Source organism: Acanthochromis polyacanthus, chromosome 4 (genome assembly GCF_021347895.1).
Source record: "Acanthochromis polyacanthus isolate Apoly-LR-REF ecotype Palm Island chromosome 4, KAUST_Apoly_ChrSc, whole genome shotgun sequence".
NCBI classification, from domain to species: Eukaryota; Metazoa; Chordata; class Actinopteri; family Pomacentridae; genus Acanthochromis; species Acanthochromis polyacanthus.
Window position 1 is genome coordinate 22,339,727 of NC_067116.1, and position 26,762 is coordinate 22,366,488.

The window sequence follows — 26,762 nt, forward strand, 5'->3', positions numbered from 1 at the left end:
TAGAGTTTATTCCATCTCAAACCATGAGTGGCCTTATTTACTTGAACGGGCTGTCAAGTTATTCTCAGCACATTTTTGTGCTATGTTTTGACAACACTGCTAAAGATAAAAGTCTACCATTTTCACTAATAATATCACTGATTCAGATTCTGCAATACTGGACAAGTAGATTAAACATGATTATGGGTGAGTTAAAAAATGAAAAAAGGTGAAGCCCTAATTAAAAGTCTCATCTTGAAACTCAAATGAAAAAAGCTAACAATACAATCAATAATGCTGATAGCTGAATGAAAGTTAATCAGTACTGGGGCATCAGAATGGTTCTCAAATTATAATAAAGAAAATATATGCTTTTCAATGGGCAGGTTTTTCATTTTTAAACCTTGAATTCATGCTATTTATGCTATAAAACATTCTGTCACATCAGAGATGGATAAGTCAAAATTGTTCAAAACTTCTAAGATTTGAGATTTGTTGACTCATAACTGCAACAGCCAGTAGGTGTAAGCAATAAACTGGCAGCAGTGTAAATGTAATAACTGTCTGCATGACTTTTTTCTTTGACCATTAAATCTGAGGTAGTTATGTGACATTTTCCAGCAGCACAAGTGCATTTCAAAGGAAAACATACTTCTCGCTGTTACTTGATGAGTCAGTCGGAGCACTTCAGTACAACTTCTAAGGAGCAGAACTCTGCTCGTCATCTTACCTGGAGTCTCTGCATGGCCTCTGCTCGCTCCTTCTCCAGCTCACCCACATCTGTTTTCTTGCTCTGTAGACTGTGAATTTCCTGAAACACAGTCATTTCAAACACTTACAACACTGCTTTCCTGATCCCTGCACACCCACCATCCCTGCTATTAAGGACACGAACCACTTATGTCCTGTTTTGCACCAGAATACTTGAGTCTATGCCTCGATGTGGTTCAGAAAGTAGCTGAGTCATTTATCATACACATGGGGTCGGTGATAAGATTTGGGACACGTTGATGTTCTCGGGGAGGAGGGCTTCTGCCTCCAAGGAAACAGACCACCATGACCTTGCATGTGTCCTGTTGCAGAAGTGGAACTTTTTAAAATGAGCACACAGATTTGATTATGTTAATGAGGCTGGAAGAGAGCAACAAACTGCTTTCAAAAACATGCATTATTTTCATCTATCCAGAGAAAACGGTTGCTGGCTGAGCGTGTCCATGCATGCATCAGATGAACACCGACTTGACCCAAATAAGCACAAAATGTTCACAAGAGGATGTTATGAAATTATGGAGATGAGTCAGAAAGGTGTTAAATCCTTGTTTCACTTAATGTGGAGGTGGCAGATCTGGACATCTGCATCTTGCCTCAAGTCTCTACATTAATTTCGCTGTGTTTTATAAGACTGTGGCATTTTATCAAAGCACATTTCAGCCAGATCAGAACACTGAATCAACAACAAAAATGACCAGCAGATGAATCCGCATCTTGGTAGGAATAGAAACTAGAAGGCCATAAAAGTAAAAGACAGAACACACATTTGTCTCCTTTGTTTGTGTCCATTTGAGTTTTTGAACATTTTGTCAAGTAATTATTTTTTGGAGAAGACAAAAACAAGATTACTGAACCAGAGAGACTTCATTAAAAACCATAAAGATGATTTAGAGAACAAGTACTCAAATAGACACTTGAACTTTTCTGGCTCTCCTGACTTTCTACATTTACAGAGTTTCACGGAATGTTTCCATGTTTTTCTGCTGTACTTGAATATCAGATGGAGATTCAGGCTCACACATCTAACCAGTTGCTGGCAATATATTATGTATGCTGTTATATTTTGGGCTAGCTTAATACAGGGAGCCCCCCTTTGAGATGGCAGATAGATTTGGACAGTGGGCAGCGCGAGGAGAGAGAACTTGGTGTCTTGCCTGGTCTTTGGCGCTCAGCAGGGCTTCCAGCTCCTCCAGTGACCGACTCAGCTCCTCTTTACCAGGCTGACCAGCCGCAGGATGCCCCAGCTGGGCCTCCAACTCTGCCACCTGGAACACACACAGACACATAATGAATACATACTTGAAAATTACATGAAAGATAACAAGACTAGGGCTAACATCAGAATCAGGTGGGCCTTTTACATGCAGGTAGAGGAAAGTGGAAACACTTCAGATCAGCTCCACCATCTGAGGAGCTGATCTGAAGAGAGGAGGTGGACTGGAGGATGACATTAGTGAGGCAGGGAGGAGTCAAGTTAATGACAGTCTTGTCATGTAGAGTTAAGGGAGAACTGGTAAGAAGAATAACTATCCAAAAAATATATCAAAATGTAAAGCAATTTGGGTCTTGTTTGGAGCCTCACTGAAGTCAGCAGCAGATTAGACGTATCACAAGCACAGTGTTCCTCTCATATTAAACCCATTTAGTCTCACTGACATGCAGTAGGCACGTAGTGGTACTTGGGAGCTCATGGGAAATAGTGAGCATCCACTGGGAAATTATGTTATATGCAGTGAATTCTTAACTTTGTCTACTATGAAAACATTCATTTTTTCTTACAGGTCTCGCCTTGTTTCTACAATGCTCATTTTTAAAAAAATGTTAAGTCCCTAAAAACTCAACTTAGGGTATAAAAGTTATATTTTCAGAAGCCTTTTCCATGAAAACAAACACGGGGCAGCTGCGTGTAGAACGTGCGGATACATGGAGTCCCTATCTCTTTGTCTCCACTCACCCCTCCTCACTCGCTGCAGCTCAAGCAAACCTGCAAGTCTGCTCAAACACTGCAAAGCTGCGCTACACAATGACAAGTTGTAATACTGGAGTAATTCAGCTGTAAATGTACGATTGGAAACCAATTCTGAAGAATAATAATGATACACAAAGTCCCATCCTGCACGTTGACAGGGTTGATTTGTCCATTTTCACCAGTGGACATCACTTAAACATCACTTTAATTGACATTTGATTCTGTGGCTTTATTGTCTCCAGGTCACATGGTCAAAAAGTGTTGGCTGTTATTTCATCAAGGCTGATTAGAAAGCCTGTATCTGTGTGATTGTTTGAATGATATTTAGGTGGGCTGCATTACTGTGCCGGTTGAAGTGGCAATCAGTGGGCTGATTTGCATCATGTGTTATGCATGAGTTGATTTATTGTGCTAATTCCTCTGTCTGGCATTTCACTCACTTGGTGGAAGAGAGAATTGTTTATTAATCACATTTTATTTATGCTGATGTGTTTGATTGTTATTAGAGTGACATCTAACATTAGGACTTTTGTAATATGCTATTCTTTGTATGATTTAAATATTATTGCTTTGTAGTGCAACACCCAAAGGGAAAAGTAAAACACCACCAAATTCACGTGTAAAATCTAATCACTCAGTCTAAAGCTGATCAGTTGAGGTCTCATGTGGATATAGATATATATGTATATATATATATTTGCAGAATCCTGCAAATAAGCTCATGCAGGTTAGGATGGGTGAAAGCTAAAAACAAAAGAGCAAACTGAAGTTTGTTTTACTGAGGAGAACGATGCATTAGGGTCTCACTTTAGTGTCTATTCAGTGAACAGGCACTAAAAGGCTTTGTAAATCTAACGTGTGGTGTACTTTTCTAAATCCACAGAACAACAAACAGCCCTTCACCTCAACTGAGAACATAGAAACCAACATTAAAAGGTTTTTACATAATGCAAATGCAATAATGCAGTCACACACAGATCCTCACACTCTCACAGATACAGGTCTTTGGCCATTTCTGCTGATGGAAAAACCAACAGAGGTTCATCGCCTACCACCTACACATTACGATCAATCCACACAAACACAGACACACACACAGACACACACACCAACACTCAGCTGCAATGCTTCAGTGGAAAAAAGGCTTTACTGCCAATAGGCACATCACTGAAGCTTCTCGCCTTGGAGACTTTTTTTCTTACACTGATGGACAGACGTGACCTTGCAAAAGATTTTGATGAAAAACATTTCTCCCAATCCGACCCCATTTCCCTGCGTTTAACATATTAATGGAAATGTCAGAGATTGTGAACGGCAGTTTGACGAAACAAGGACAAACCGTTCAGCATTTGAAGTCCGAACATGACGTGATTTAAAGTTTGCAGTTCACTGTGTATCAGCAGAACCATCTTTCAGGTCTTTGTGGTTCAACAGTCAGAGCAAAGGCATTGGACACCAACAGGGTGAGGGCTTCAGTCCCCTCCAGGCTTTGTTTACTTCAAATGAAGCAGCGTATTGTATGTTTTGTGTGCTGGGGGAGTAATAGGCCTGAGACAACAGTTTAATTTTATCTCAAATGTCTGCAAAGATTTAAGCGACAGGATTAGATGAGATGCTTCACTTTATTTCACAGCTGATAAATCTCTAACTGCATCACATCTGACAATGGCTCCACAGACCTTTGATATGCAGTTTCAAACAGGTTCATATGACAGTTTAAATGATTGTGAACGTTGCGTTAATTGGATTAAATGAAACTGAATGTGTCAGTGTGTGCTGTCAGATGCTTTAGATGAAACCTGACATAAGACATGATCACAGATGAAGCATTTGTTTGCTCCCTGTTCACTGGACATAGTAACTTAAGACAATTGTATAAAATCAACAGAAAATACATTAATTGAAAAGTAATAAAACATTTATTAAAACTTAACTTGATGCAAGTAGTGAGTGTGAGTATTTCCGAGCTTTAGTCTTCTCTGACAGTAAATTGAATGTCTTTAGTTTCGGAGCATTACTCAAATAACAAGCAAATATATGATGTCTCCTTGGGTTTTCAGGTATTGTGCTATTTTCTGGTATTTTATTGAATAAACAAGTTATGGGTTCAAGAAAATACCTGGCAGAATAAACGATAATATTAATGGTAGTTTGTCGCAGCCTTTAGAAATACTCCTGTGTCCTTGACAATTCGTGATGGATAAAAGCTTGTTAAAGAAATCTGAAACTAAAAAAAATAAAATAAAATCAGGAACCCAGAGGAATTCAGAGTTACCCATGGCTTCTTATGCTTGGTTTATTTTAATGGTGGTGTTGCAAGAATTATTTCATCCTTTGTTATCACCAATTTCTCACGTATCAGTTGATCCTGAGTCACTGCATCAAGTGAATGTCTGAAATGTAAATGTGATGGTTCACAAGGTTTCCTGCTCCTGTGGCCAGCATTTCTTTTTCTCTCTTTTTTTGTAGCATCTCCTCCGCATTTTCACTGGCAGTTTCAAAGTGGCAGTTTATAGATGCCACACTACCCTATGTTGCCGCCATCCAAGCTAAGCTTCAGAAAACTGCCGCAGGTTGAGGTTGGGGAGGGTTGGGGTGAGGGGAGGCTTCAGCCGCTTCGCATCAACCTCTGTGTGTGTGACAGCTACTGTCCCTTGAGGCACCAGCTCCAGATCTCTGAACGCCACACAAATATGCATGAAGAGAGGAAAACCTGTGAAAACTACAATATCTTTCTAAATTAATATTCCCAGAAGCATTTTAGACTCAACAGACTAGCAGCAGTGTCAGAATCTAGCGGTGTTAATAAATTCCCATGGTGCAATAAAGGCACCAAACATGCACAAAACTATTTAAACCTTGCCAGTCAGATTATTATTTATAAAATGCAGAAATACGCTGCTACTGAGTGATCGCATACACTGGTTTGGAAACTAAAGTTGGGCAATATGTAAATATATACCAGGAACCAATACAAACTTATCTACTGCCCAAGACGCTACAGTGACAGTATTTTTTGTAGTGTGAAAACGAGCTGTAACCTCTGAGGCTGAAAAATACAGCCAACTATACGTGCCAAAACTGTAGTCCCTCAAATGGCCACAAGAGGGAGACTCCAAAAGTGAGTCAATCCTAATAGACTTGCATGTTAAAATGCCCAACTTTAAGCAGAAATAAACATGTTAGAGCCAGATACCAAGAACGGTTTTAGTGTCTATAGATAATTTCCGCAATCACAACTGCACAGGGGATAAATCTTTTTACATCAAGCTTGTTTAAATTGTATTAAGGCTATAAATTACGCATAATTAAGCGTGTGGCTGGTTTGGATGACAGGTGGAAGCCAAAGAGGACAATTCATGGAGCAGAGATGACAGCATGGCCCACCTCAGCTCCACTTATGCTCTACCTCTTTGCTGATTTTTGGATTAAGTGGGATAAAGCCACCACGCTGAACTACAAAACTGCTCTTTGAGAAACCTCTGGATGATATCACAGAGGGTTCCAATGTCTGGATGTATCAGCCTCCTCTGGGCAATGTTGTAGCTCAATAAGCAGAACCATTTTATGGTAATATTAGACTTTTTAATCAATCCGATGAACTACTTTAATGATATTACTATTTTAATAGTTCTAACAGTTATTTAAAACATAATGTTCATAATCATGCACTTTGTGTTACATTTAATTTGTATTTAAAGTTCTATACAATTGAAGTCTGATTGATTGGTCTATGTAACTATTAAAGGCACTATACAACACTTTTCAAAACAGCTTTATGGAGGCATTTAAGGAAATTTGAAATATTTTGGTAATGTGCTATATTTGTCATTCTTATTATACTAGATTATTGTGGGGATTTTTTTTTAATTTCATAAAACAGACCCTCTTGTCTGGTGTTGTATTCACATGATATGTGTTAGTGTATTCTGGACAGTGTTACTCTTGGTTGTTTTGCAGGTTTTCAGAATCCCATATACACCTGGTTACAGACACAATTTCAACTTGAATTAGATCAACAAAATACCAAACTCCAACAAGCTAGAACAAGTGCACGAAAAAACATCCAAATATCTTACAGTCAAATGTGATTCTTAGCAAACGTGGTCAGAGTGAACCCAGAAACCCAGAAAATAAACCCAGAGCCTTTCTGCGGTGGATGAACACAAACATGGCAGTAGCCGAGAGTGTGACGAGGGACGAAACGCTAGCCAACCTCTCTCCTCCTGCTCCTACGGTGATTTATCTTCCTCCTCTAACTGGGGCAGATGGGGGAGGAGGTGGGCGGTATAGGGTGTCCTGTCCCCCCTCTACATAAAAAAAAGCATCCCTCTCCCCCTAAACACCCCATTGCCAAACCCTGGAGGCCTGCTCTACTTCCAGCCACCTGGTTGACTTTGCTGCAGCGCGTGCAGCTCAGTGTGAGAATATATTTGGGGGTAACCTTCACCTGGACGTGCAGAGATAGATGAAACAGACGAAACCACGACGTGGGCTAAAAATAAAGGACCGGTTTTCTGTCAGTAACAGTTCCATTGCAGACTGGTGTGCTGCAGCACTTAATTCTGTCACACTGAAGACGCTTTGTTAAGCTTGACCAAGGGCATAATATTCTCTCTGTAAATTAAAGATGAAATGTCTGCATTCTGGCCCCGCGATTATCACGGGAGGCTGTCAACAGGAATATCCAGGGAGAGGGCTGGATGATGAAATGCATCTGCAGTTTGGAGCAGTCCATGTGGGGATATTAGTGTGATCCTATATGTATGTATTTTTTAAAAAAGGGGAGGGGCTGCCAGAACATGGTAATTTACTTAATATTAGATTATTATTCAATCTATTGTGAATCTAGTTTACAAGTTCCTGTGTGATGCATACAGTAAATAAGTCTTTATAGAGATTTCTGCAGTTTTCTCCATCTTTTAGATTTACAATATACAAACTAGAAAAGCACTCAGAGAGTGCAGACCTCCGCCAAGGATAGAGAGGAAAACAGGAAACCCATGCAGTAAAGGATCATGAGCTGGACTCAAACCTGCGTCTCTGACACAGTTCTGTTTACGAATCACCTTCTTTACCAGTTGAGCTATCTGGACACCTTGTTCCAATTTGTTGGACGACATACTAACCTATGATGTTTTTGTCCTATTTTGGACCACATACTAAAACATACTAAAAAATTCAAAATGATCCAGAATCCAGGATCCTTTCCGGATTGCCACCAAAATTAATTCAGCTCTTCCTCTTACCATAGTCTACATCCCTTCAAAATTTCATGTGAATCTGCCCAGGCGTTTTTGAGTTATCTTGCTAACAGACAGAGAGACAGACGGACAGACGGACACACAAACGTCGGGTGTCACATAACCTACTTGGCGGAGGTAACTACTGTGCAGCTGATGGAGGTTCCCTTAACAAAAGACAGAGATGTGACAAATAGGTTGTGGAATGAAATGTTTTTGAGGCACTTGCCGAAAAATAAATTCCTCTGGGTGTAAACTGACAGGAACCAGAGCACCAAACAATGCAGGTCCACAAGGAAAACACACAAACACGAAGCACAATGGAATGAAACAGAGAGTCTATCCAAGTTTAACGGAGACTACAACTGAAATATCCTGCCTTATGCAAGTTGTCATCAAGTTTCCAACAAGTTTCTAATCTTTGACCACAATACAAAAAAATCAAGATCGCCATATTTTGCAGTGTCCATATGTGAAAACTATATTAACACAATTTTGTGCAATACAGTAGTTATGCAATAGACATCACCTTTTCCCACAACTTTCTCTTTCTTAAATTTTTCCGTGATGCTTTAGAAACAGTTGGACAGTTTTGACCTCAGCATCACTTAGTGAGGCGGCTGATCGTCCCTAAGTTAATTCTGCTGCACATGACAAAAACGTCAAAGACACAACAGCCAGAACCGTGAAAAACCAACCATCTTCACCAACAAGAAGAACAAGAAGTGCTGCAACAGATGGGAGAGCTGCTGCTGAGCCCTGATCCTCATCAAGGAGACACAGAAGACACCGAGTCAGAATAAATCCACAAAAGGAACGTGGCAAGTCCTCCGAGACGCTGAAACAATCTGTCTGCCAATCAACCTAAAACACTGTGCATGAGCATATCTGCTGCTGTTTTAAAAATAGATTTCTGCAATTTGTATGGAATTGAACACATGAATTATATTAAATCTGTTCATGGCACCATTTTTAAAAGCAGTGCCTTAAACTTTTGCACAGTGCTTTAAGTACACTGGATGTATAACAACAGCATTCATTTGAAAAGTCAACCACACATTTGTCTTTATTTTAGCGCAATGCAAAGGAGTTACTATGATTACCTGATGTTTATCAGGTAATCATAGTAACTCTGATGTGTCACCCTTCACTCACTGACATAATAAGCAAGACTGATTACAAATAAAATCTGTACAACAACTTTGCCGTGATAGAAGTGTGATAATACACACTAAAGCTCTAAAACTGAGAAAATTAGGAACTTGTCTCCACCTCCTCCGTTATTTTCGTACATTGTTAGAAACGATGTTATGCATTATTTCTTGTGAAGCTGATGGCAGCTGCATCTAAACTGGTGGTGCGTCGGTTGCAAACACTTTAAAGTTGCTGCAAAACACACTAAGGAATAATTACAGTGTGAATTCTTTCAAAACGTATCCGCGGAAATAACCCAGGTTATCAGTTTAAGCATCTACCAGACACTAATAATTACACCACACTGTAGCAGGAGCACTGTACTGCTGCTCTGCGTTTCCTCCAGATATGGTCACCTGGTCTCGGAGGCGATCGGTCTCTTCCTGGTACTCTGCCAGCTGTTTCTTCCACTGCTCCACGCTGCTGTTTGCTTCCTGCAGAGCTTCCACCAGCTTGGCATTGCTGTCCTGCAGAGTGAAGAGTTCAGCCTCCAGATTTATTTCACACATGGACCTGAGGAGAAAACACAAAGAACCACACACACCGACATGAAGACTAAAAGCTTCACGTATTTAGTAGCAAAAGCTAATACATAATGACTGTCAGATAGACGCCCTAATGGTGAGGAAAAAGCCAAAGATAGTGAGGTAATGAAGTGAAGCATCTATATTTCGCTGCACCAGCTGTTTGAATAACGTTTATGGACATTTAATGAGTTTAAAGAGCCATAAGTCTGGGTGTTACAAGAGTTTCGGGGAGCTTTGTAACTTAGAAATGTCTCACAATTTTTTCTGCTATCATTAAAATATTATATTTTCCTTCTCCTTGATTATTCGTGTCTTTGAGACACATCTGCAATCCTGTACAAGTGCTATTAGATTTTGCAGTAAATGTGGCTTCACAGGTTCCTGTCCATATAATCTTAGGATTTAGTGAACCAGCAATATTTGTCATGTCAAAGACATGCTGTTGTTGCAAAACTACACTGCTGGTCAAAGTTTTAGAACACTCCAGTTTCTCCAGTTTTTTATTGGAAATTATGCGTGTTAATGTCTCATTGTACTCTAAAATGAAAGCAGAGAACAAGTAAACAAGTACAGTTACAAAAATCTATTTAGAAACCAAAATGTATTTTTAACTTTTGACTCATCAGAGTACCACTTTTGACAGTTACAACAGCTGAACACACTTGTTAACCTGGCAATAGCCAGATTAATAATTGTGTAGTACTTGATAGTACTCCACAATATCAATCTGGGACCGCTCCATGTAAATCCGTTCGGAGGAAAGAGGCACGGATTGGACAATGCAACAGTATGTCCCGCCTCTGACAGGTTTGTTTTTAGCCAATCGCGGGATCTTCACAACGAGCGGAGCCAATTGGTAGATTAAACTCTTACCAAAACCTGTTGGTAAAAAAGCACAAACATCTTTACCATCCAGAAATGCGCAAAGCGCCTCTCGTTGTTCTTCCTTCAAAGAAGCGATACGAGATTCGGCTAAAACTGACTTAATAGCAGCATCTACACGATCGTTGTCCTCCGTTGCCATGTTTGTTTTGATCTACTGGCGCTTGGTGTCGTCTAGAGTGCTGTCGTCTTCACACCTGGATATCCCGCCCCACACACGAATACTGCTGCGTGATTGGCCCGTGCCAACTTGGCTCTGTCCGAACAGTGAAAGCGGGAGCGGTACAAGATGCTTTCTTGAGAGATTTGTGAACTCACAAATATCGCGAGAAATCAACTTGCTGGCAAAGTTACACACTTGTGGCATTCTTTCCACAATGGAAATTAAATTCAAATATTCTTCAGAAAGTAACTTTCATAAATTTTCATAAATGTGTGGCACTTATTGGTTCCTTTGCTTTCACCCTTAAGTCCAGTTCATCCCAAACCATCTGAATGGGATTTAAGTCTGAAGACTGTGCTGCCACTCCATGTTTTCAAGCTTACCATCTTTTCTTTTTTCCTAAAGTAGTTCTAACATAGCTTGGATTTATGTTTTGGGTCATTATCTTGCTATTGAATGAACCTCTGACCAACTAGGAACATACCAGAGAGTACTGCATGGCGCTGCAGAATGCTGTGGTAGTCATTTTGGTTCAAGCTTCCTCTCACTTTGTACAAGTCACCGACCCTGAATGCAGTAAAACGGCCCCAGACCATCACGCTTATCCCCTCTATGTTTGACAGTTGATGTCACACACTCAGGAACCATCCTTTCTCCTACTCGATGGCGTAAAAAAATCCTGTGTGATGAACCAAAGATTTCAACTTTTGATTCATCAGTCCATAATACCTTCTTCCAGTCTTCAGTAGTCCATTGGCGGTGTTTCATGGCCCAGGCAAGCCTCCTTTTTCTTGTCATATTGTAACGTCTTGGCAGTGGCTTTCTTGCTGGAACTCCACTTGTCAAACCTGCAACTCCAAGTCTTCTCTTCACAGTTGAAACTGAGACTTGATTACTATCACCACTATTAAGCTGTGCTTGAAGCTGTTGTCCTGAGAGCTGCCTATCACCAAGCTGCTGACTCTCACAAACTTGTCTTCTGATTCTGTTGTGTCTTTGGGTCTTTCAGATGTCTTCCTGTCAGAGTTTCCCCCAGTTTCTGAGTGCCTTTTGATGGTGAAGAAAATTGTACTGTTCTTCGCAATTTCTCTGTAGGAAAGATCTACATTTTTTGGTGTTATAATGGTCTGGAAAAATTGAGGCATTCTAAAACTTTCCACCAGCAGTGTATATCCTAACACTGATCATTATACTAAGTTTTGTAAAGTATGCTTGTGTGGATTTTTGAAAAAAAAAGTTTATAACTTGCAACAGAGCAGTGTAAAATGACACCACTGGGTACCATGTGAAAAACAAATGAACACAGGTAATGTGTTCTGCTTTATTAAGTTGTGGGAAAGAAAAGATCAGGTGTGTGCCAGTAAAGGTCAGGATTCAGTGGGGATATTTAATATTCCAGGGAGCTTTCAGCTGAGAAGATGGAGTTTAGGAAGGAAGAGTCTTTGCCATGACAACTGAACTAACAGCTTGGCAACCATAAAGCTACTCACCATAGCAACAGGAGAGAAAAGACCACCTATAACAATCATAAAATAAAATTGGGATGATAGGCTGTAAAGCAGCCGAAGAGTGTTTTTGTGCTTCCTGGTCTCAGATGGAAGGTTGAGCGATCAATAACGGACACCATAATGATGATAATTATGAGCTGCTGATTTCCGCACCAGTCAGGCCTGGATGGTCTTGAGTCATGTGCGTGCACACGCACACACTCACACTCTCACTCACACACACACACTCTCACACACACACTCTCTCACACACACACACACACACACACACACACACACACACACACACACACACACACACACACACACACACACACACACACACACACACACACGTTTGTACTTCTATCTTAGTGAGGACATCTATAGGCGTAATGCATTTCCTAGAGCCTTACCCTAACCTTAACCATCACAACTGATTGCCTAAACTTAATCCTTACCCTAACCCTAACCAAACCTCAATTCATACCTGTTCTCTAAAAACAAGTCTTGACCCTCAAACATGGCTGTTTCAAAGTGAGGACCGGCCAAAATGTCCTCACTTTGTAAAAATGTCCTCACTTTGATAGTTAAATGCAGAAAATGGTTCTCACAATGTAGCAAGTACAAGAACACACACACACACACACACACACACACACACACACACACACACACACACACACACACACACACACACACACACACACACACACACACACACACACACACACACACACACACACACACACACACACACACACACACGGGTGTGCACATTAAAAACAGCACATCAGTCAAAATCCACTATCTAATACCATAAACAATTTTTCAAACAGGTTCTGTTCGCTCAAAACAAGAGACACAAACAGCACTGCAGAGCTGAGGTGTCCACCAGTATTGTGGTTTTCAGACAGAACACACTTTTTGCTTTGCAAAAAAATGCTTTTAGACTGACTCATTGCTGCTTTTCTAGTTAATCAGCTGTTATGCTGCTTAAGAACTGAAAATGAACCTTTTTTTTCCCACAGAAGCACAGAGTCTTTCAGATTTTTCTCTCACACAGAAGAGACAATTCATATGGTAGTCTCTGAGTGGAACAGACTGTATTTCTTGTTTTTTGAACTCGCTCCGAATATTCTATATGCACTGCATGTACACTGCATCATCTTCTCCTTTCTTAGCACCCAATCTGATGCCTTAATTTAATATCAGTATTCTGTATCCCATACTGTATTTTTACATGACTTATTTCTGTCTTTATATCACATCTACTGCTCGTCTGTCCACCCTCGAAATCAGAACCTGCGCCTTTTACTCTTTCTGAGGGACATACAGGGTTGTACACTCAACAGATTTTAAAACTCTTTGAGGCAAATTTGAGATTTCGGGTTATATAAATAGAAGAGATTTGACTCGACCCAGTTAGCTCCATATTGGCCAAACACATCTGATCCAGCTAGTCGGGTGCATGTAAAACACGGGAGGATGGTAAATATGCACCTGCAGCCCCAGGTAAGGCCACAACCTACCACACATTTATCCTACACACAAGAAATGTGCTGAGGTTAATTAATTATCCTAAATTTGCCCATAGGTGTAAGTGAGAGTGTGATTGTTTGTCCTGTTTTAAGATACTGTATTGTTTGTAAGTTGTTTTCTTGTTTTTCTCTGTGAAGCACTTTGGTCACCCTTTAGGTTGTTGTAAAGAGCTATAGAAATGTAATTTTGACAATGAAACTCCCTAGCATAGCTTTTGTACAAATCCACCTGTGCAGTTGACTGAAATATAAAGCAGAATGGCACAGCTGGCTCCTTTCCTGTTGGCACTTCGTAGGTAATGCGACACTTTCATCACAGAACAGCTCCTTAGATTGAGAAAGAAAACCTTCAGTTGCATTGTGGACACCAGCTCAGCTTCCTGGATGGATAACAGCATGCCTTGTTTGTAGAATACATCTGCCATGCTGTCACAAAAAAAGCGCACTGTGTGCCAAGGAGGTCGTGTTTTTTAGCTTTGTTTGCAAAAGGGAGATCTCAAAAACCCGATATTTGTGAACAAGTGAGGCGTTTCTGATGATCCAGACTTTTTTTTTTCTCTATCCTTTGAACATTCTTGCTGTTTTTTGATTCAAAGAAGCCGTTCTGAAAGAAAGGCTTTGTGGTGCAGATTTAAATAACAAAAATCAAGATGTGTGAAGCCTCTTCAATGGTTTGTATTCTTCAAATGCTTTGCAGTTAAATGGCCTGTAATCGCTGTTTCCTTTCTGCCTCTGATGGAGGACGGGCGTCGAGTCGGTATCATTCACTGTACAGACCTCAACAAAGTGCTCTGGGCTTTCTGCTCATGTAACCAAGCCGGGGGTTAGAGACTGGATCACAACGTTTGCAGTGAACTTTCTAAACTCTAACGGATAAAAAATTTCCATCCCACTACTCCCACACACACATCTGCTGCTCTCGCTGTCATTTCACTTCAGTGTGTGTTTTACATCTCTGTGCTTTTGTGTGATATTGTGATTATTTTTGCAAGTCAAACATTGCTTCACAAATTCTGAATATCTGACTGTTTAGTGCCAAATAAATATCATGGAAAATGCAAATAAAGGCACTCATAAAATTTGTAGCTTGCTGTTGAGTGAAGTAAACACATTTTTTGATCCACAAAAATGTGCAGTGAATGAGCAGCCCTCAGGAGGAAAAGGGAATTTGCTACATCATGTTTACTGGTCTGAGTTTATCGTCCCCTGAAGATTTAAGTGAACAAGCCAATTTTATTCCATATTGTTGGTATATATGTGCCAAAAACTACATTCAGTTATTTTGATTGTATGTGTATGTGTGTCTTTCCATTAATGTTTATCAAGGCTTTGTTTCTCTTTCCAGACAAAAAGCCCACGGCATACAGGTGGTGCTATAAACCAGGGCTGCTGCTAAATAACATTATAATTACTGCTTAATCTGCTGACTATTTCTTCGTTTACTGATTATGGTACATTTTTGGTCTATAAAATTTAGATGCCTGTTTTACGAATAGTCCAAAAATGCTTTAGTGTGAACATCCTTGTCAAGCAGAAAAACTGAATCCATCATTACCCTTCAGACAGCATCTTCTTGACCCTCTCCTTCTCCGCCGTCAGCTCCACTTCAGCACTCTTACTGCGAAACAGCTTCTCCTCCCCGGGACCATTGACTGTCAGCAGCGGTGGAGAATGACGTTCCTCTGACAGCTCCTAAACCGAAGCACGAAGTCAACAGGGACAACGAAAAAAAGGCTCCGTTATAGAGATGAAATGAAATCAGTAGCAGATAACATACCATCAGTTTCATTCAGTACAAATGCTTCAAGGGAAACAATGAGAAAGAAAAGACAACAGAGACCAGGACCTTTTGTGGAAGTGTTAAAATCTTGATTGAAAAAAGGGATTTTTTGGGATTACACTGTAAATCCCTACGAGCTGCGCTGCAGTTTTCATATCAGACGATAAAAGTCCTCCAACAGAAAGTGTCTGACTGAAGGACGAGAGCACTTGAACAAGTCTGCACTAGATAATTTTATTCAGAGCGGATGTTCAAAATGACATTAAATGCTCCAGTGTGCCAGCATTTCCCATGTGCAAAAGGTATTGATTATGCATTTTGCTCAGAATTTTGCATAATTAATTCAGCTCCAGCTATGTTGGCACAGAGGCCCAGGCCTGAGCTGCTGTCTGGTTCATTAACATCTCTGTATCCACCACTAAACAGACAAGACACAGCAACAAGACAGGACAGAGCTCCACCTGCCAGCGCTTGATATGTCCCATCTGGGCTCCTGTAAACAGGCTCCACACAGAGCGAGCAGCCGTGCGTCCAGTCCAGCTGTCTTCACACAGCGATTGGACTCTGATTCAATGGGAAATGACTGAAGTACGTTTCTGCATTCCAGCGGTTCATCTGGTGTTTGTGTGTGCATAAAAAATATGCACACGTTAGCTTCATGTTGCAATATGAAGGTCTGTGGAGACATCTCACGTACTGCACAGCTGGCAAGAGGTCACCGAGTTCCTCTCGGTGTAAATATGGAGGAATTAGATGTTAATCTGAGTAGATGAGTTAGTGACATTTTTAGTCCAGATGTTTTGCACAAATATATTAATTTTAATTACAGTTTAATCATCCAATTCTCAGTTTTAGTCTAGCTTGATTAAAAACTAAAGCAGATAATCTGCAAAAATAACATTCAAACAGCTTCACCAAAGGTCTGTTCTACAACTGTTTAGCAGATTTAGTTCACTCAGTTATCACAGATCTTTTATATTGTAGCTGGAATGTAACACATTTATTATCTAAAGAGAAAGTTGTGTTTCAGGTAACTTACACTCTATAATATTAGAAGTAAATTCCATTTATGTGCTGTGGATTTATTTGGGTGAAAGCAGCAAATGGAAAAAATATTTATAATTCAAAGAACTAATATTTTTGGCTTTCTTTTGAGGAAATCTTAGAATAACTTTATGATGCATTTACTAACAATAATAATAATAATACAGTATTATATAGATGAATGTAAATTATTCTCTGCCTTTGCATGGAACCACATAACAGAATAGTTACCAGCCTGTTTGCAGGCAAAACTGACTGTAATCTTGGTAATATTACTGAAATTTGTAAGTAGTGACCAGTGGTTGCTGGTTAATCCTAATTGGTACAGTGAGCTAAAACATGTTTAAGCCAGAAATCAGTGTTTCGAAGCTGGAATTAGGACTAGAGACAAGATAGTTGTTGTCTCACCGTAAGATTTACATTAAAAACATCATGAATGAATCTGCAGCCAAAGCAACACATCCTGTTTCTGATTTCGACATCAAACTGTTAGTGGACAGCTGCGGTTTCTGCGAGATTTATAGGTCAACCTGTCTATTCATCTATTTTTTTATCATAAGTAAACCACTGCTATCTGCAGCTTTAACAGCCTTCAGCAGCTTTTGCCATCTTTCTTTGAAATAACCTTCAGTATAAGATAAAGTCTGAACAAATTCAAGAGTGATATAGTACATAAAGAACCATCGATCTTCCTCTCATGTGAGAAAAAGACTTTGAATATAACATTACAGCACACAGATGGCTGAATTCCAGCCTGGCTAACCAATCTGCTTTGATATTTTCCTTCCCCGCTGCCCAGAAAAGGGTTCAGGCTTCCTGTCACACAGTTTTGTGAACCATTTTTCTCAGTTTGAGGCTGTGGGCTAAAAGACTACTCCGTCTCCTTCTGTAAAAGCATGCAGATGAATTAGCTCAGGCATATTTCTGTGCCACCCGCTGCCTTCTTTCTTCTTCCTCTTTGTGCATGGAAACCTAAACCTGAACTTGTCAGTCCCTCGCTGAAGTGTTCCAACCCCGCACTTACTGTAGAAAGAGCTTGTATTATTAATTCGAGCGAGCCCGCCTGCGTTCCCCAGGGGACAACGGTTTATTATCTATAGCTAAGCAGCTCTCAGTCTGCCCTTACGGATGAACATGGAAATAAAGCGCCCAGCCAGCTCATGTGGATGAGCTCTGTGTCCAGAGGAAGGAACCCCAGAGCAGGAGAAAAATCAAAGCAAAGAAAACTCCAGTCCGACCCCAAAGCCAAAGGATCGTCTGTGCGTAGCCCTGAATAATTCATACTATGGATCATGTTTAAGTCATAAATGGGATTACAAATTTACAGCAGTTTTTCCCGTATGTTGTTCACTAACAGGCCGAGTGGAAACAAGGCAGAGACACCACAGCAAAGGACTAATTAGCCAGAGTGCAAAAGGCTTCTCACTTTTAAAGGAAGCATCTGCATGTTTTCTGTTCTCAGCACTGTGGGATATCAATGAAATGCATCTCTAATAATTATACTCATTATTTCAGAAAAGGCTGATACATTCAGCTGCATGTTGTCTGTATATTCTGGACCTCTTGAAATAAACAGATTCAATTACACTCTGTGTTGTTGTTGCCGTCCTCAACAAAGCTTTTTCGGCTTTTGCAGCAAACGCCTGCTGTGTTCTGAAGCCAAATTTGCTCTGAAGTCAACTTTGATCAGACTCCAGATAAATTATTGAGCATGATAGTCCATGCAACACTAAGAGTACGAACACCGCGGCCCCTCACACAAAAGAAGGCGTTTTTTTTATTGCTTTTTGATAGTGTGGTCGTGTGTGTGTTCTCACGTACCTGCGAGAGCTGAGATGGATAAACATGTCCCATGATGCATCAGGGAAGAAAAGAGAGAGAAAAAAAATGTTGTCAGAATAAAAGAAATCATGCCTTAGACACTAATATTTTGACTATACAGTGATCCAGCTGGTGTCTTGTTCATGGCAGCTTATTCATTTATATTTTTTTCATTTTTGTTCCTGCAGAGAAATGAATCCTTTTATGTTTCTGGTTGGTTTGTAGTGAACAGAAGAGGAAGGTAATTAGACAGAGCACTGATTGCAGCTGAAGGTTAAACAGAGAAAGAAAGCAAACTGTCGGCCGAAGAAAACGAGGCCGGAGTCCCGCCTACACAGTCGTGACTGACAGGTGAGCCCTTGGAAACACAATATCACACAGAGCTTAGCAACAGAGAAAGGAGACACAAACAAGATGGAACAAATACACGATTATCTTTTTTTTTTTAACATTCGTGAGGTAAAATATAATAAAGATGCAGTTAAATATGTATCTGTGGATGTGTGTGTTTTATGTTAACAACAACTGAAACCATAAAACACCAACTTAGAATATTTTTGGGTTCCTGAGAGAAGCTTTATAATCGATGGGATCCCAAATACTTTAAATATTAAACGCTTTCCTGAGAGCTTTCATCATGGCGTCTCTGCACCACTGTTTGTCTTAAGTACATCTACACTGTTTACTTATTTATCTCGGCATCAGTCCATTTGCTCTCTTAGCTTGATAAAGCTCCTTTTAATACACTCTGTGTTTGACTGGGACCACAAAACCACTTTATTAATTCATGTGTCCATGCATCTGGGGTACATGCTTAGGTTTCCTGTGGAGCACCTGTCCCGCCCGCTAAACAATCACACACATACGTTCACTTCCCTTCAGCTGGTTTCAGTGCCAAGTCTGAGCTTTAAAATATTGATGGCAGACATTTCTGTTTGCCTCCCTGTCTGCCTCTGCATAGATACCATGTATGGGAGGAGATGCAGAGGAGAGAAGCTCCAATCAGCAGGTGCAGACGAGTGGCAGCTCTTACTTCTCAGAGGCAGGATGTTGTCTCTTATGGACTGAGCATTTACAATTACTGTTTATATGCATTTAGTATGCACCTCAGTGGGTTCTAGCCGTCTTCTCTCTGAAGTAAACCTTCGCTAACCCTCTGAAGTCCAAGTAGTTTCTTGGTGTGTTTTGCTCTTGTCACATTTTTATTCACTGTGGGTTCAGTTTTTACTGCGACATAAAGTCCTGCACTTCTGTGGAAACAACACAACCATAGTAAGAACTCAAAAGTGTCTCCTGTGCAGTTTGACACAGAATGCCATAAATCTTAATTATTGATTTGACAAAAAAGTTGATTTGCTTTATAAAAAAAAAAAAAAAAAAAAAAAAACCTTCAGTGTGCATCTACAACATTTTACCAAGAGTCCACAGGCATGAGCAATACTGGAAAAAATTGTGTAATTTTCAAATTAACATTTTAAATTTGTTTTCTTGTTATCTGCTCTGTGTAAACACAACCTGAAGTTCAGCCAAGCTCAGTCAAAAAGTCCCTGAATTTATATTGCGTGAATTTTGGTTGCAGCTGAGTAACTAACGTCTTCACAGTTGCTCCGAGGAATGCAGAATTTTTCCATTTTTACAGAATATGGGTAATGCAATTATTTTCATTTTGGGCCAATTTTAAAATAAGATCTGCAGAAAAAAGGTGACTTTGATGACATATTGTGCTTTTAAGCTTAGATTTGGTTAATTTTCTTGATGGAACCTTATGGTAAACATGATGCATTCAAGGACCGTCCTAAAGATATTACTTTTCTCTGTTGCTAATCATGACGACTTGTGGCTGTTTGTTCTCAATACCATGAAATGCGAGTAGTCATGTAGACAACCAAGTCTGTAATTTCGGTTTGTAGCCTCTGAGAATGTGTACTACCATTTTGCACATATTTCACAATCTGGATATCCATTTATCTGTTTTACTGAATGCCAACAAAGGTGAGATATTGTAAAATTACCATCTCACAATTTCCGAAAAATAAAGAGAACAATGGCATTATAACGGATAAAAGAAATGGGAATAATTCTACTTTGTAAAGTACTTCAAACCTTCAGATTAATCAGCATTTTTTTAGCAGAGTCAGATCAGCTCAGAGGTGAGGTGTTTCCATTCTGCCAGCTTTAATATTTCAGCATTGCCTTTGACAAGATCTGAATCCTTCAACCCTCCCTACTGCTGAGAATACTTTCTGTGTTCTACTGGACAACTCATGACATTAACAGAGGTATGATTAGCTGCTTAATTCCCACCAGTAATGAACCTCTGAGATAAAATACATTTCATGAATTTTTTTCTGCTGCATAAATCTGCTTATTATTTCTGCACTTGGCAGTGCGATAGAGCTGTCTGTTTATCATTCTTTATTCTTATCTCGCTGACTTCCCTGTCTCCTCCTCCATCTTATCTGTGAGCTCTGCAAATAAGCCTGAAAGCTGAAGCTTTACTTCATGCAGATCCCCTGCTGCCATCCACATATCAGAAGCAGAATGTGTGCTCTGTGGAGCCTGAGGCTACACACTTACAGCTCTGCAACACTGTGGACTGCAACTGACCGAGGCTGTTGCTGACCAGCTGAAGGTGATGCAAAAGCTATTGACGCACTTGGTGAAGTGAAAAATCCTGCAGCTCCTCTTCGGAATTGTATAAACCAAATTCATCTGTAGGTTTGTGGGTTTATCATGATTCCTGTGCAACTTTTGTAGCTGAAAAGGTTCATCTACCAACAAAAAAAACATATAACTCAAGCACCACAAGCATGTTGACAGATTTGTATATTTTACACAGGTTTCCGATTTGTTCTCATGTAGATTATGTCCATGTGTTAGTGGGAAACTTCTGACATATTGGAAACTGTTTATAAAAGCTAAACAACCTTAATGGAGCTCTTAACTGGCATTAGAGCCACTCTGGAGCTGCCATCAATACTTGGCTGGAGCGCTAACATCAAACGTCACGTGTTCAACACCCATAGCAGCTTAGACTGGGTATTATTTCTATATTACACAGGTTCAGACAGTCAGCAGTATGTATTTTACAGCCTACAACACTGAGCCACAAGTGAGAAGTGAGATGTGATAACAACCACCACAACACCTCTGCGTTTACAGCCTGCCACAAAATCAATGACTGCTGTCTTATCGAGAAATCAGTACAGGATGCTCGCCTGCCTCTGACCTTGCAGCTCTAACAAAGTGCTGTTTCTCTGTGTGTGTGTGTGAGCAGATAACGTGTTTATGTGGGGTTGACTAATTGATTCTGCATGCGTGTATTTGTGATCAAGGTCCATGTAGTGTGTGTTTCTGTAAAGTCACACTTGTTTCTCTCTTACCCAACAGTCAAAACTGTTGCCATAGTAACAGTACGTAACACCTCTACTTGCTGTGATGTCACTGACCCTGACCTTTGACCTCTGAGTGGTGTCGGCTGCTGTACATCCCACTATCCTACCAAGAGACTGGATTAATAATCTTTTTAACGCAGTTTCCTCACAGCGACTGCATTTTTCATTTCTTCATTACTTTTCATTGTTTTTTTCTACTTTAGGAACACTGCTGTGTTCATGTATGCGTGTGTTTGTGTACTGTGGGATGTTACAGTACATCCTGTAGCAAGTCTAGATGCCAACAAGGAAGCATGCCGAAGCAAGAAATTCATTTCACACGTGTGAACTTGCTATGATATGCAATATTCAAACAGAACACGTGTGAATCAGTATCACTTACTTTGAAATCTGTAGTGTTTTTCTTTTTTGAAGCAAGTTCTTTTTAGTTTACGACACATTTTTTGCCTTTTCTTGTTCTCTTCACAACATTTAGATTGATGTTTTTTTTAATGTTGTCACATTTGCATTACCATTAAACACTTTTGGAAAAAATGTTTATTGAAAAGGTGCTACATATATGTGTGCGTATATATATATATATATATATATATATATATATATATATATATATATATATATATATATATATATATATGGTCTTTCAAACAACCAGATGGTTAAGAAACATGCAATGTGACCACAACATCTCTGCTTTCCCCTCCTCTCTCTCCCTTTTGTGTCTACACTGTTTAACAGGGCAAAATGTCTCCTCAATATCTCAAACCAACAACAAACAGAAGGAATGTTATTTATTCACTTTACATTTCAAAATGATTTTCATGATGACTCCCTGTCAGAAAAGTCTCAGTCAAGTTGACAGTGTAGAATTTACAGCAAAGCTAAAAATGTACAGATATCCCAGTAGTTTAAAGAGAGTAACTGACCTGTGTTGAAGCATTGACAAACTAAGTCATGATCTGAATGATCTATTTATGACAAATTATTCAAATTTTAACGCTTGTTCAATATTTTAGAGGAAACAACCATGCCTAGATTAAGTGTGCTGCTGTAGAAAAAGTAACCCCGACACTTAGTTGTGATAATCTACCTCAACAAGAAGTCTACTGGATGCTCACTTTTACTCCTAAATTTCCTCTCTAACTGGTCGATGACTTTACTGTACTGAAATTTGTTGAGTACTACAATGACATATGGTTTTCCTGATGTCTACACTGTATTGTATCGCAGATGTTTTGTCATTGTAAGTCTTTTTGTTATTGGTTCGGGTGTTCATGTGGATGTTACTATAACATGCCTTGACATTTTTATAGGTCAAGCACACCCCTTCATGGCAACAGCACAACTCAACAGAAGCAATCTCTTCCAAAAACTGATTGGAAAGGCTCTCGAAACATGACAAAGAGCCCAAGGTCTCCAAACTTCCAAGATCACAATCTGCTCGAGCATCTGCAGGATTTGGCGGACAAAGCCAAATCCACAGAGGCCCCATTTTGCAACTCACAAGACCTAAAGGAGCTGCTGCTAACATCCTGGTGTCTGAAACCTCAGGACAACTGCAGAAGTCCTGTGTCCGTCTAATGAGAGCACCGCATTACGGGCAACCCTTTGGCAAACCTGTTGGCAATAAGCTGTTTGACTCTCATGGTTGCTCTTTTTTTAAGTTTGAAGCAAATAATGAGAAATCTGCACTGATTTGGGTGTGTGAACTCTTTTTTCATACTTTGGTTAATAAAAAGGCTTTAAAATAAGACTTTTCTACCAGAGAACAAAAAAATTACAAAATCTTTTTGATGAGGTCTTCCTTTTTTGATCACTACCCATAATCATACAGTCCCATGTAGCTGTCGCTGGCTATGAGATGAAACCAGAACAAGGAAATACTACTCACTGATCTGACCTTTACCTCCTAACCTGAGCTCTGCTTCTATGGATAACACTGAGAGAAGTGGAAAAAGGCTCCTAGCTGCACTGAAAACAATATACTTTAGGTTTACCCTTAAATGTCACATGCTTTGATAAAATATTGTTCAGTTTCTACTCTGGACTACTTGTGCTGTTTACTCTCTTGATATTGATGCTCTGCTTGGCTGTATCCAGGAGTGTTTTCTCCTAGCCTTGCTAAATAAATAGAGAAGACACACCATCAGCTCTTATCTGAGTGTCTCAGAGCTGAGGTCGTGGTTGGCAGCGTGACTCTGCAGTCTTTCAGACCTGCTGAGTGGCTCTTTGTTAAGACTTACACACAGTGCACACACACAAAAGCATAAACAAGCAGTCAACTCTGTGTTGAATCTGTGTTGTTACAACAACCAAAAGCGCTCTTAATACTTGGCGAAAATAACTAATAAACAAGATTGGCAGAGCTGCTCTGAGACTTCCCAAATGTTTTCTCCATTTTTCACAGTTAAATCACAGCCTCCCCAACAGGGTGAGCACTGGCTGTGTTGTGCTGGTTGATACTGTTTACTGTCAGAGGATCTGCACCAGTAAATTTCACTCTGTGCCTTGAAATCTACTTAAAAAATCACTACAGGGCAGGAAATAAAAGGCAAAGCACGGAAATTTTGCACTGCAGAAAAACTACTTCACCTGAACCTCAGAGTTATCAAGTTTCACCCAGAAATCACCGGCGCTGGCGTGATAAAAGCTGCCATTGTCCTTTCAGTAGCAGCCAGATTGCCTTCAAATATAAATGATTCAGCTCCTTCCCCCATTTTCCCCCTCTTTATTCTCCATCCTCCTGATCCTCATTCTTCTTTCTTTCAGTCCAAGCCATTACTGGCCCTCTAAACACCTTCAGCAGCGGCATTTCTTTCAGCCTCCCATCTCCATTTGTCATGCATGAAATCTTTTAATGGAGTTAACCAGTGGGAGAATAATGGAGCAGCCAGATGGGGATCCATCTAATCCCTCGTCATTCTGTATATTTTTAAAATAGAAACAAAGGCTCTGAGTTCATCGGGATATTACTGCTTCACTTCCGTAATGGCTCGAGGGTTGTAGAGGCTGTCATGTTCCTTTAAGACACAAGGTGAGTCGCTACAACCTGTTAACAGTTCGTTTCTAAAGTCATGTCCGGAAGTCCAGAGATTTTTTTTTTAAATCATGTTTATGGGAGCAGCGTGTAGGATTTAGGGGGGTTTATTGGTAGAAATGGAAAAAAAAAATTTAAAATTTGGTTTACATTTGTATTTAATCATCAGAAAATAAGAATCATGTTGCAATGACCTTAAAATGACGACTTTATCACTAGAAATTCAGCGGATTGTCTTTGATGGAGTCTGCCATGTTGCACTGCCATGTTTGTACAGTAGCCCAGAATAGACAAACCAAAGATTGGCCCTAAAGAGGGCGTTTGTGTTCCAATAAATACTACTCAGTGCTCCTGTAAAATGACATTTCCACTCAGTAAAATCTTCAAGAATCTATTTATGGTTTGCTGGTTTTAAAACTGGTACCAGCAGTTGTGTTTTCATTAGTGAAGTCTGAACACAACCGGCATCGCACAGACATTATCACTAATTTTCCTACCTTGCTTTAATATGTTAAAAAAAAGTCGCTTTCCTCTTCTTAATTACTCCTAAGTAATAAATTTGTCAACAATGCTCCATTCAGACATGTGAGACTTCTGCATCAAACCACCTCATTACATTGGAGGAAAAGAAACATTATTTGTGGTGCATAAAGCATTTAAATACTTGCTTTAAAAAAAAGTCAGCAATGGTGTCTGCTCAGAAACAAGGTCTCAGGTTCTCAGGATAATCCACACACTGCTTTGCAGTTTTATTTTCCCTTCGGGAAAGGATAGATTTTGTTCACAGGGAGATTTTTGAAAAGTAAATTTCTAGACCAGTGAATAGAAAAACTTTAATGAAGACATTTTGCTATAACTAAAATAAATGCAGAACAAAAACGCATGAAAAGCACAGTGAATTTATAACATAGTGATTTGTGATATTTGAGCTTTAATTTTTTTGAGTATATTAAAGGATATGGAGTTTATATTTCCTATCTGGGATATGACCTAATCGGCTATAAGAGAAAGAAGATTTTTTGAGTTTTAAGAAACAGCAGTGTTTTACCTGTGGCGCTGCAATGTTGAGTCCAGGGTTGGCCAATTCAAACCTCTCCTGGGATTTCTCTCTGGCCAGACGGGCTGCTTCCTTCACCTCCTTAAACTGCTCTGCAAACTGCAGGTGGCAGAAGAGAAGAGATAGAAATCACACTCTGTCTGCCAGCAAAACCTGTAAACTTGTTGCTGCAAGAAACACGCAGTCTTCTGCAGATTAATTCACTCCTCCTACATTCTGCCACTTCTTTATCATGCATCTTCACTCTAAAGGAATATCATAAATATGTGATTGGTTTGTTGCTCTTCTGTTGTGGTGTTAGTCAACTTTATATTTGCTAATAGGCCAAATCTCTGGATAAGGGATTCTGTTAACAGCGGGAAAAGTTACATTATTGCAGAACAGATGTTTTCTCACAGCAAATGTGAAATCTCGGAGATCAAACAAAACGTTTGAAGAAAGAAGCACCCATGCTAGAAGAAGTCATCTGCATGGTGACCAAAAAAATGCAGTATTTCCACACATACATATTTCTGTGAGAGCAGATATAAATCAAAAGCAGAGACATCAGGTGCTGATTCAGCATGCTCTAATACAAAGTGAAAACACTGCTCGTCCTCTCCTGCTTCATAGTGTCTCTTCCTCCAATCTCTTCTTTCTATGCAACACCTAATAAATAAAAACCTTTGAAGCATCTTCCTAGAGTGTTGCAGTTGAGTAGTGTTTACCTGCTGCAGCTGCTGCTCTGTGGAGAAACCCAGACCGTAGACGGTGTTGGCCCGGCTGTCGGCCCACTGGCCAAACTTCTGGGAGGTTTTGGTGAAAGTCATGTTGGGGGTGATGGTGCTGTTAATGATGGCCTGAAACCACAGAGGACAAAAAATAAAATAATA

At 39.9% G+C, this 26,762-nt stretch overlaps 1 protein-coding gene across 2 annotated transcripts in view; it reads right to left on the reverse strand.

Annotated features, from left to right (window-relative positions):
• The window catches only part of homer3b (homer scaffold protein 3b), a 63,404-nt gene that overhangs the window by 5,928 nt on the left and 30,714 nt on the right, over positions 1–26,762 (reverse strand). For both annotated transcript variants that reach the window (XM_051947216.1, XM_051947215.1), the window contains 7 exons: positions 26,598–26,729; positions 25,882–25,989; positions 18,402–18,410; positions 15,312–15,448; positions 9,513–9,669; positions 1,905–2,015; positions 710–790 (listed from right to left, as the gene is read on the reverse strand). In XM_051947216.1, the coding sequence (XP_051803176.1) occupies positions 710–790; positions 1,905–2,015; positions 9,513–9,669; positions 15,312–15,448; positions 18,402–18,410; positions 25,882–25,989; positions 26,598–26,729 (735 nt within the window). The remainder of the gene's footprint in view (positions 1–709; positions 791–1,904; positions 2,016–9,512; positions 9,670–15,311; positions 15,449–18,401; positions 18,411–25,881; positions 25,990–26,597; positions 26,730–26,762) is intronic.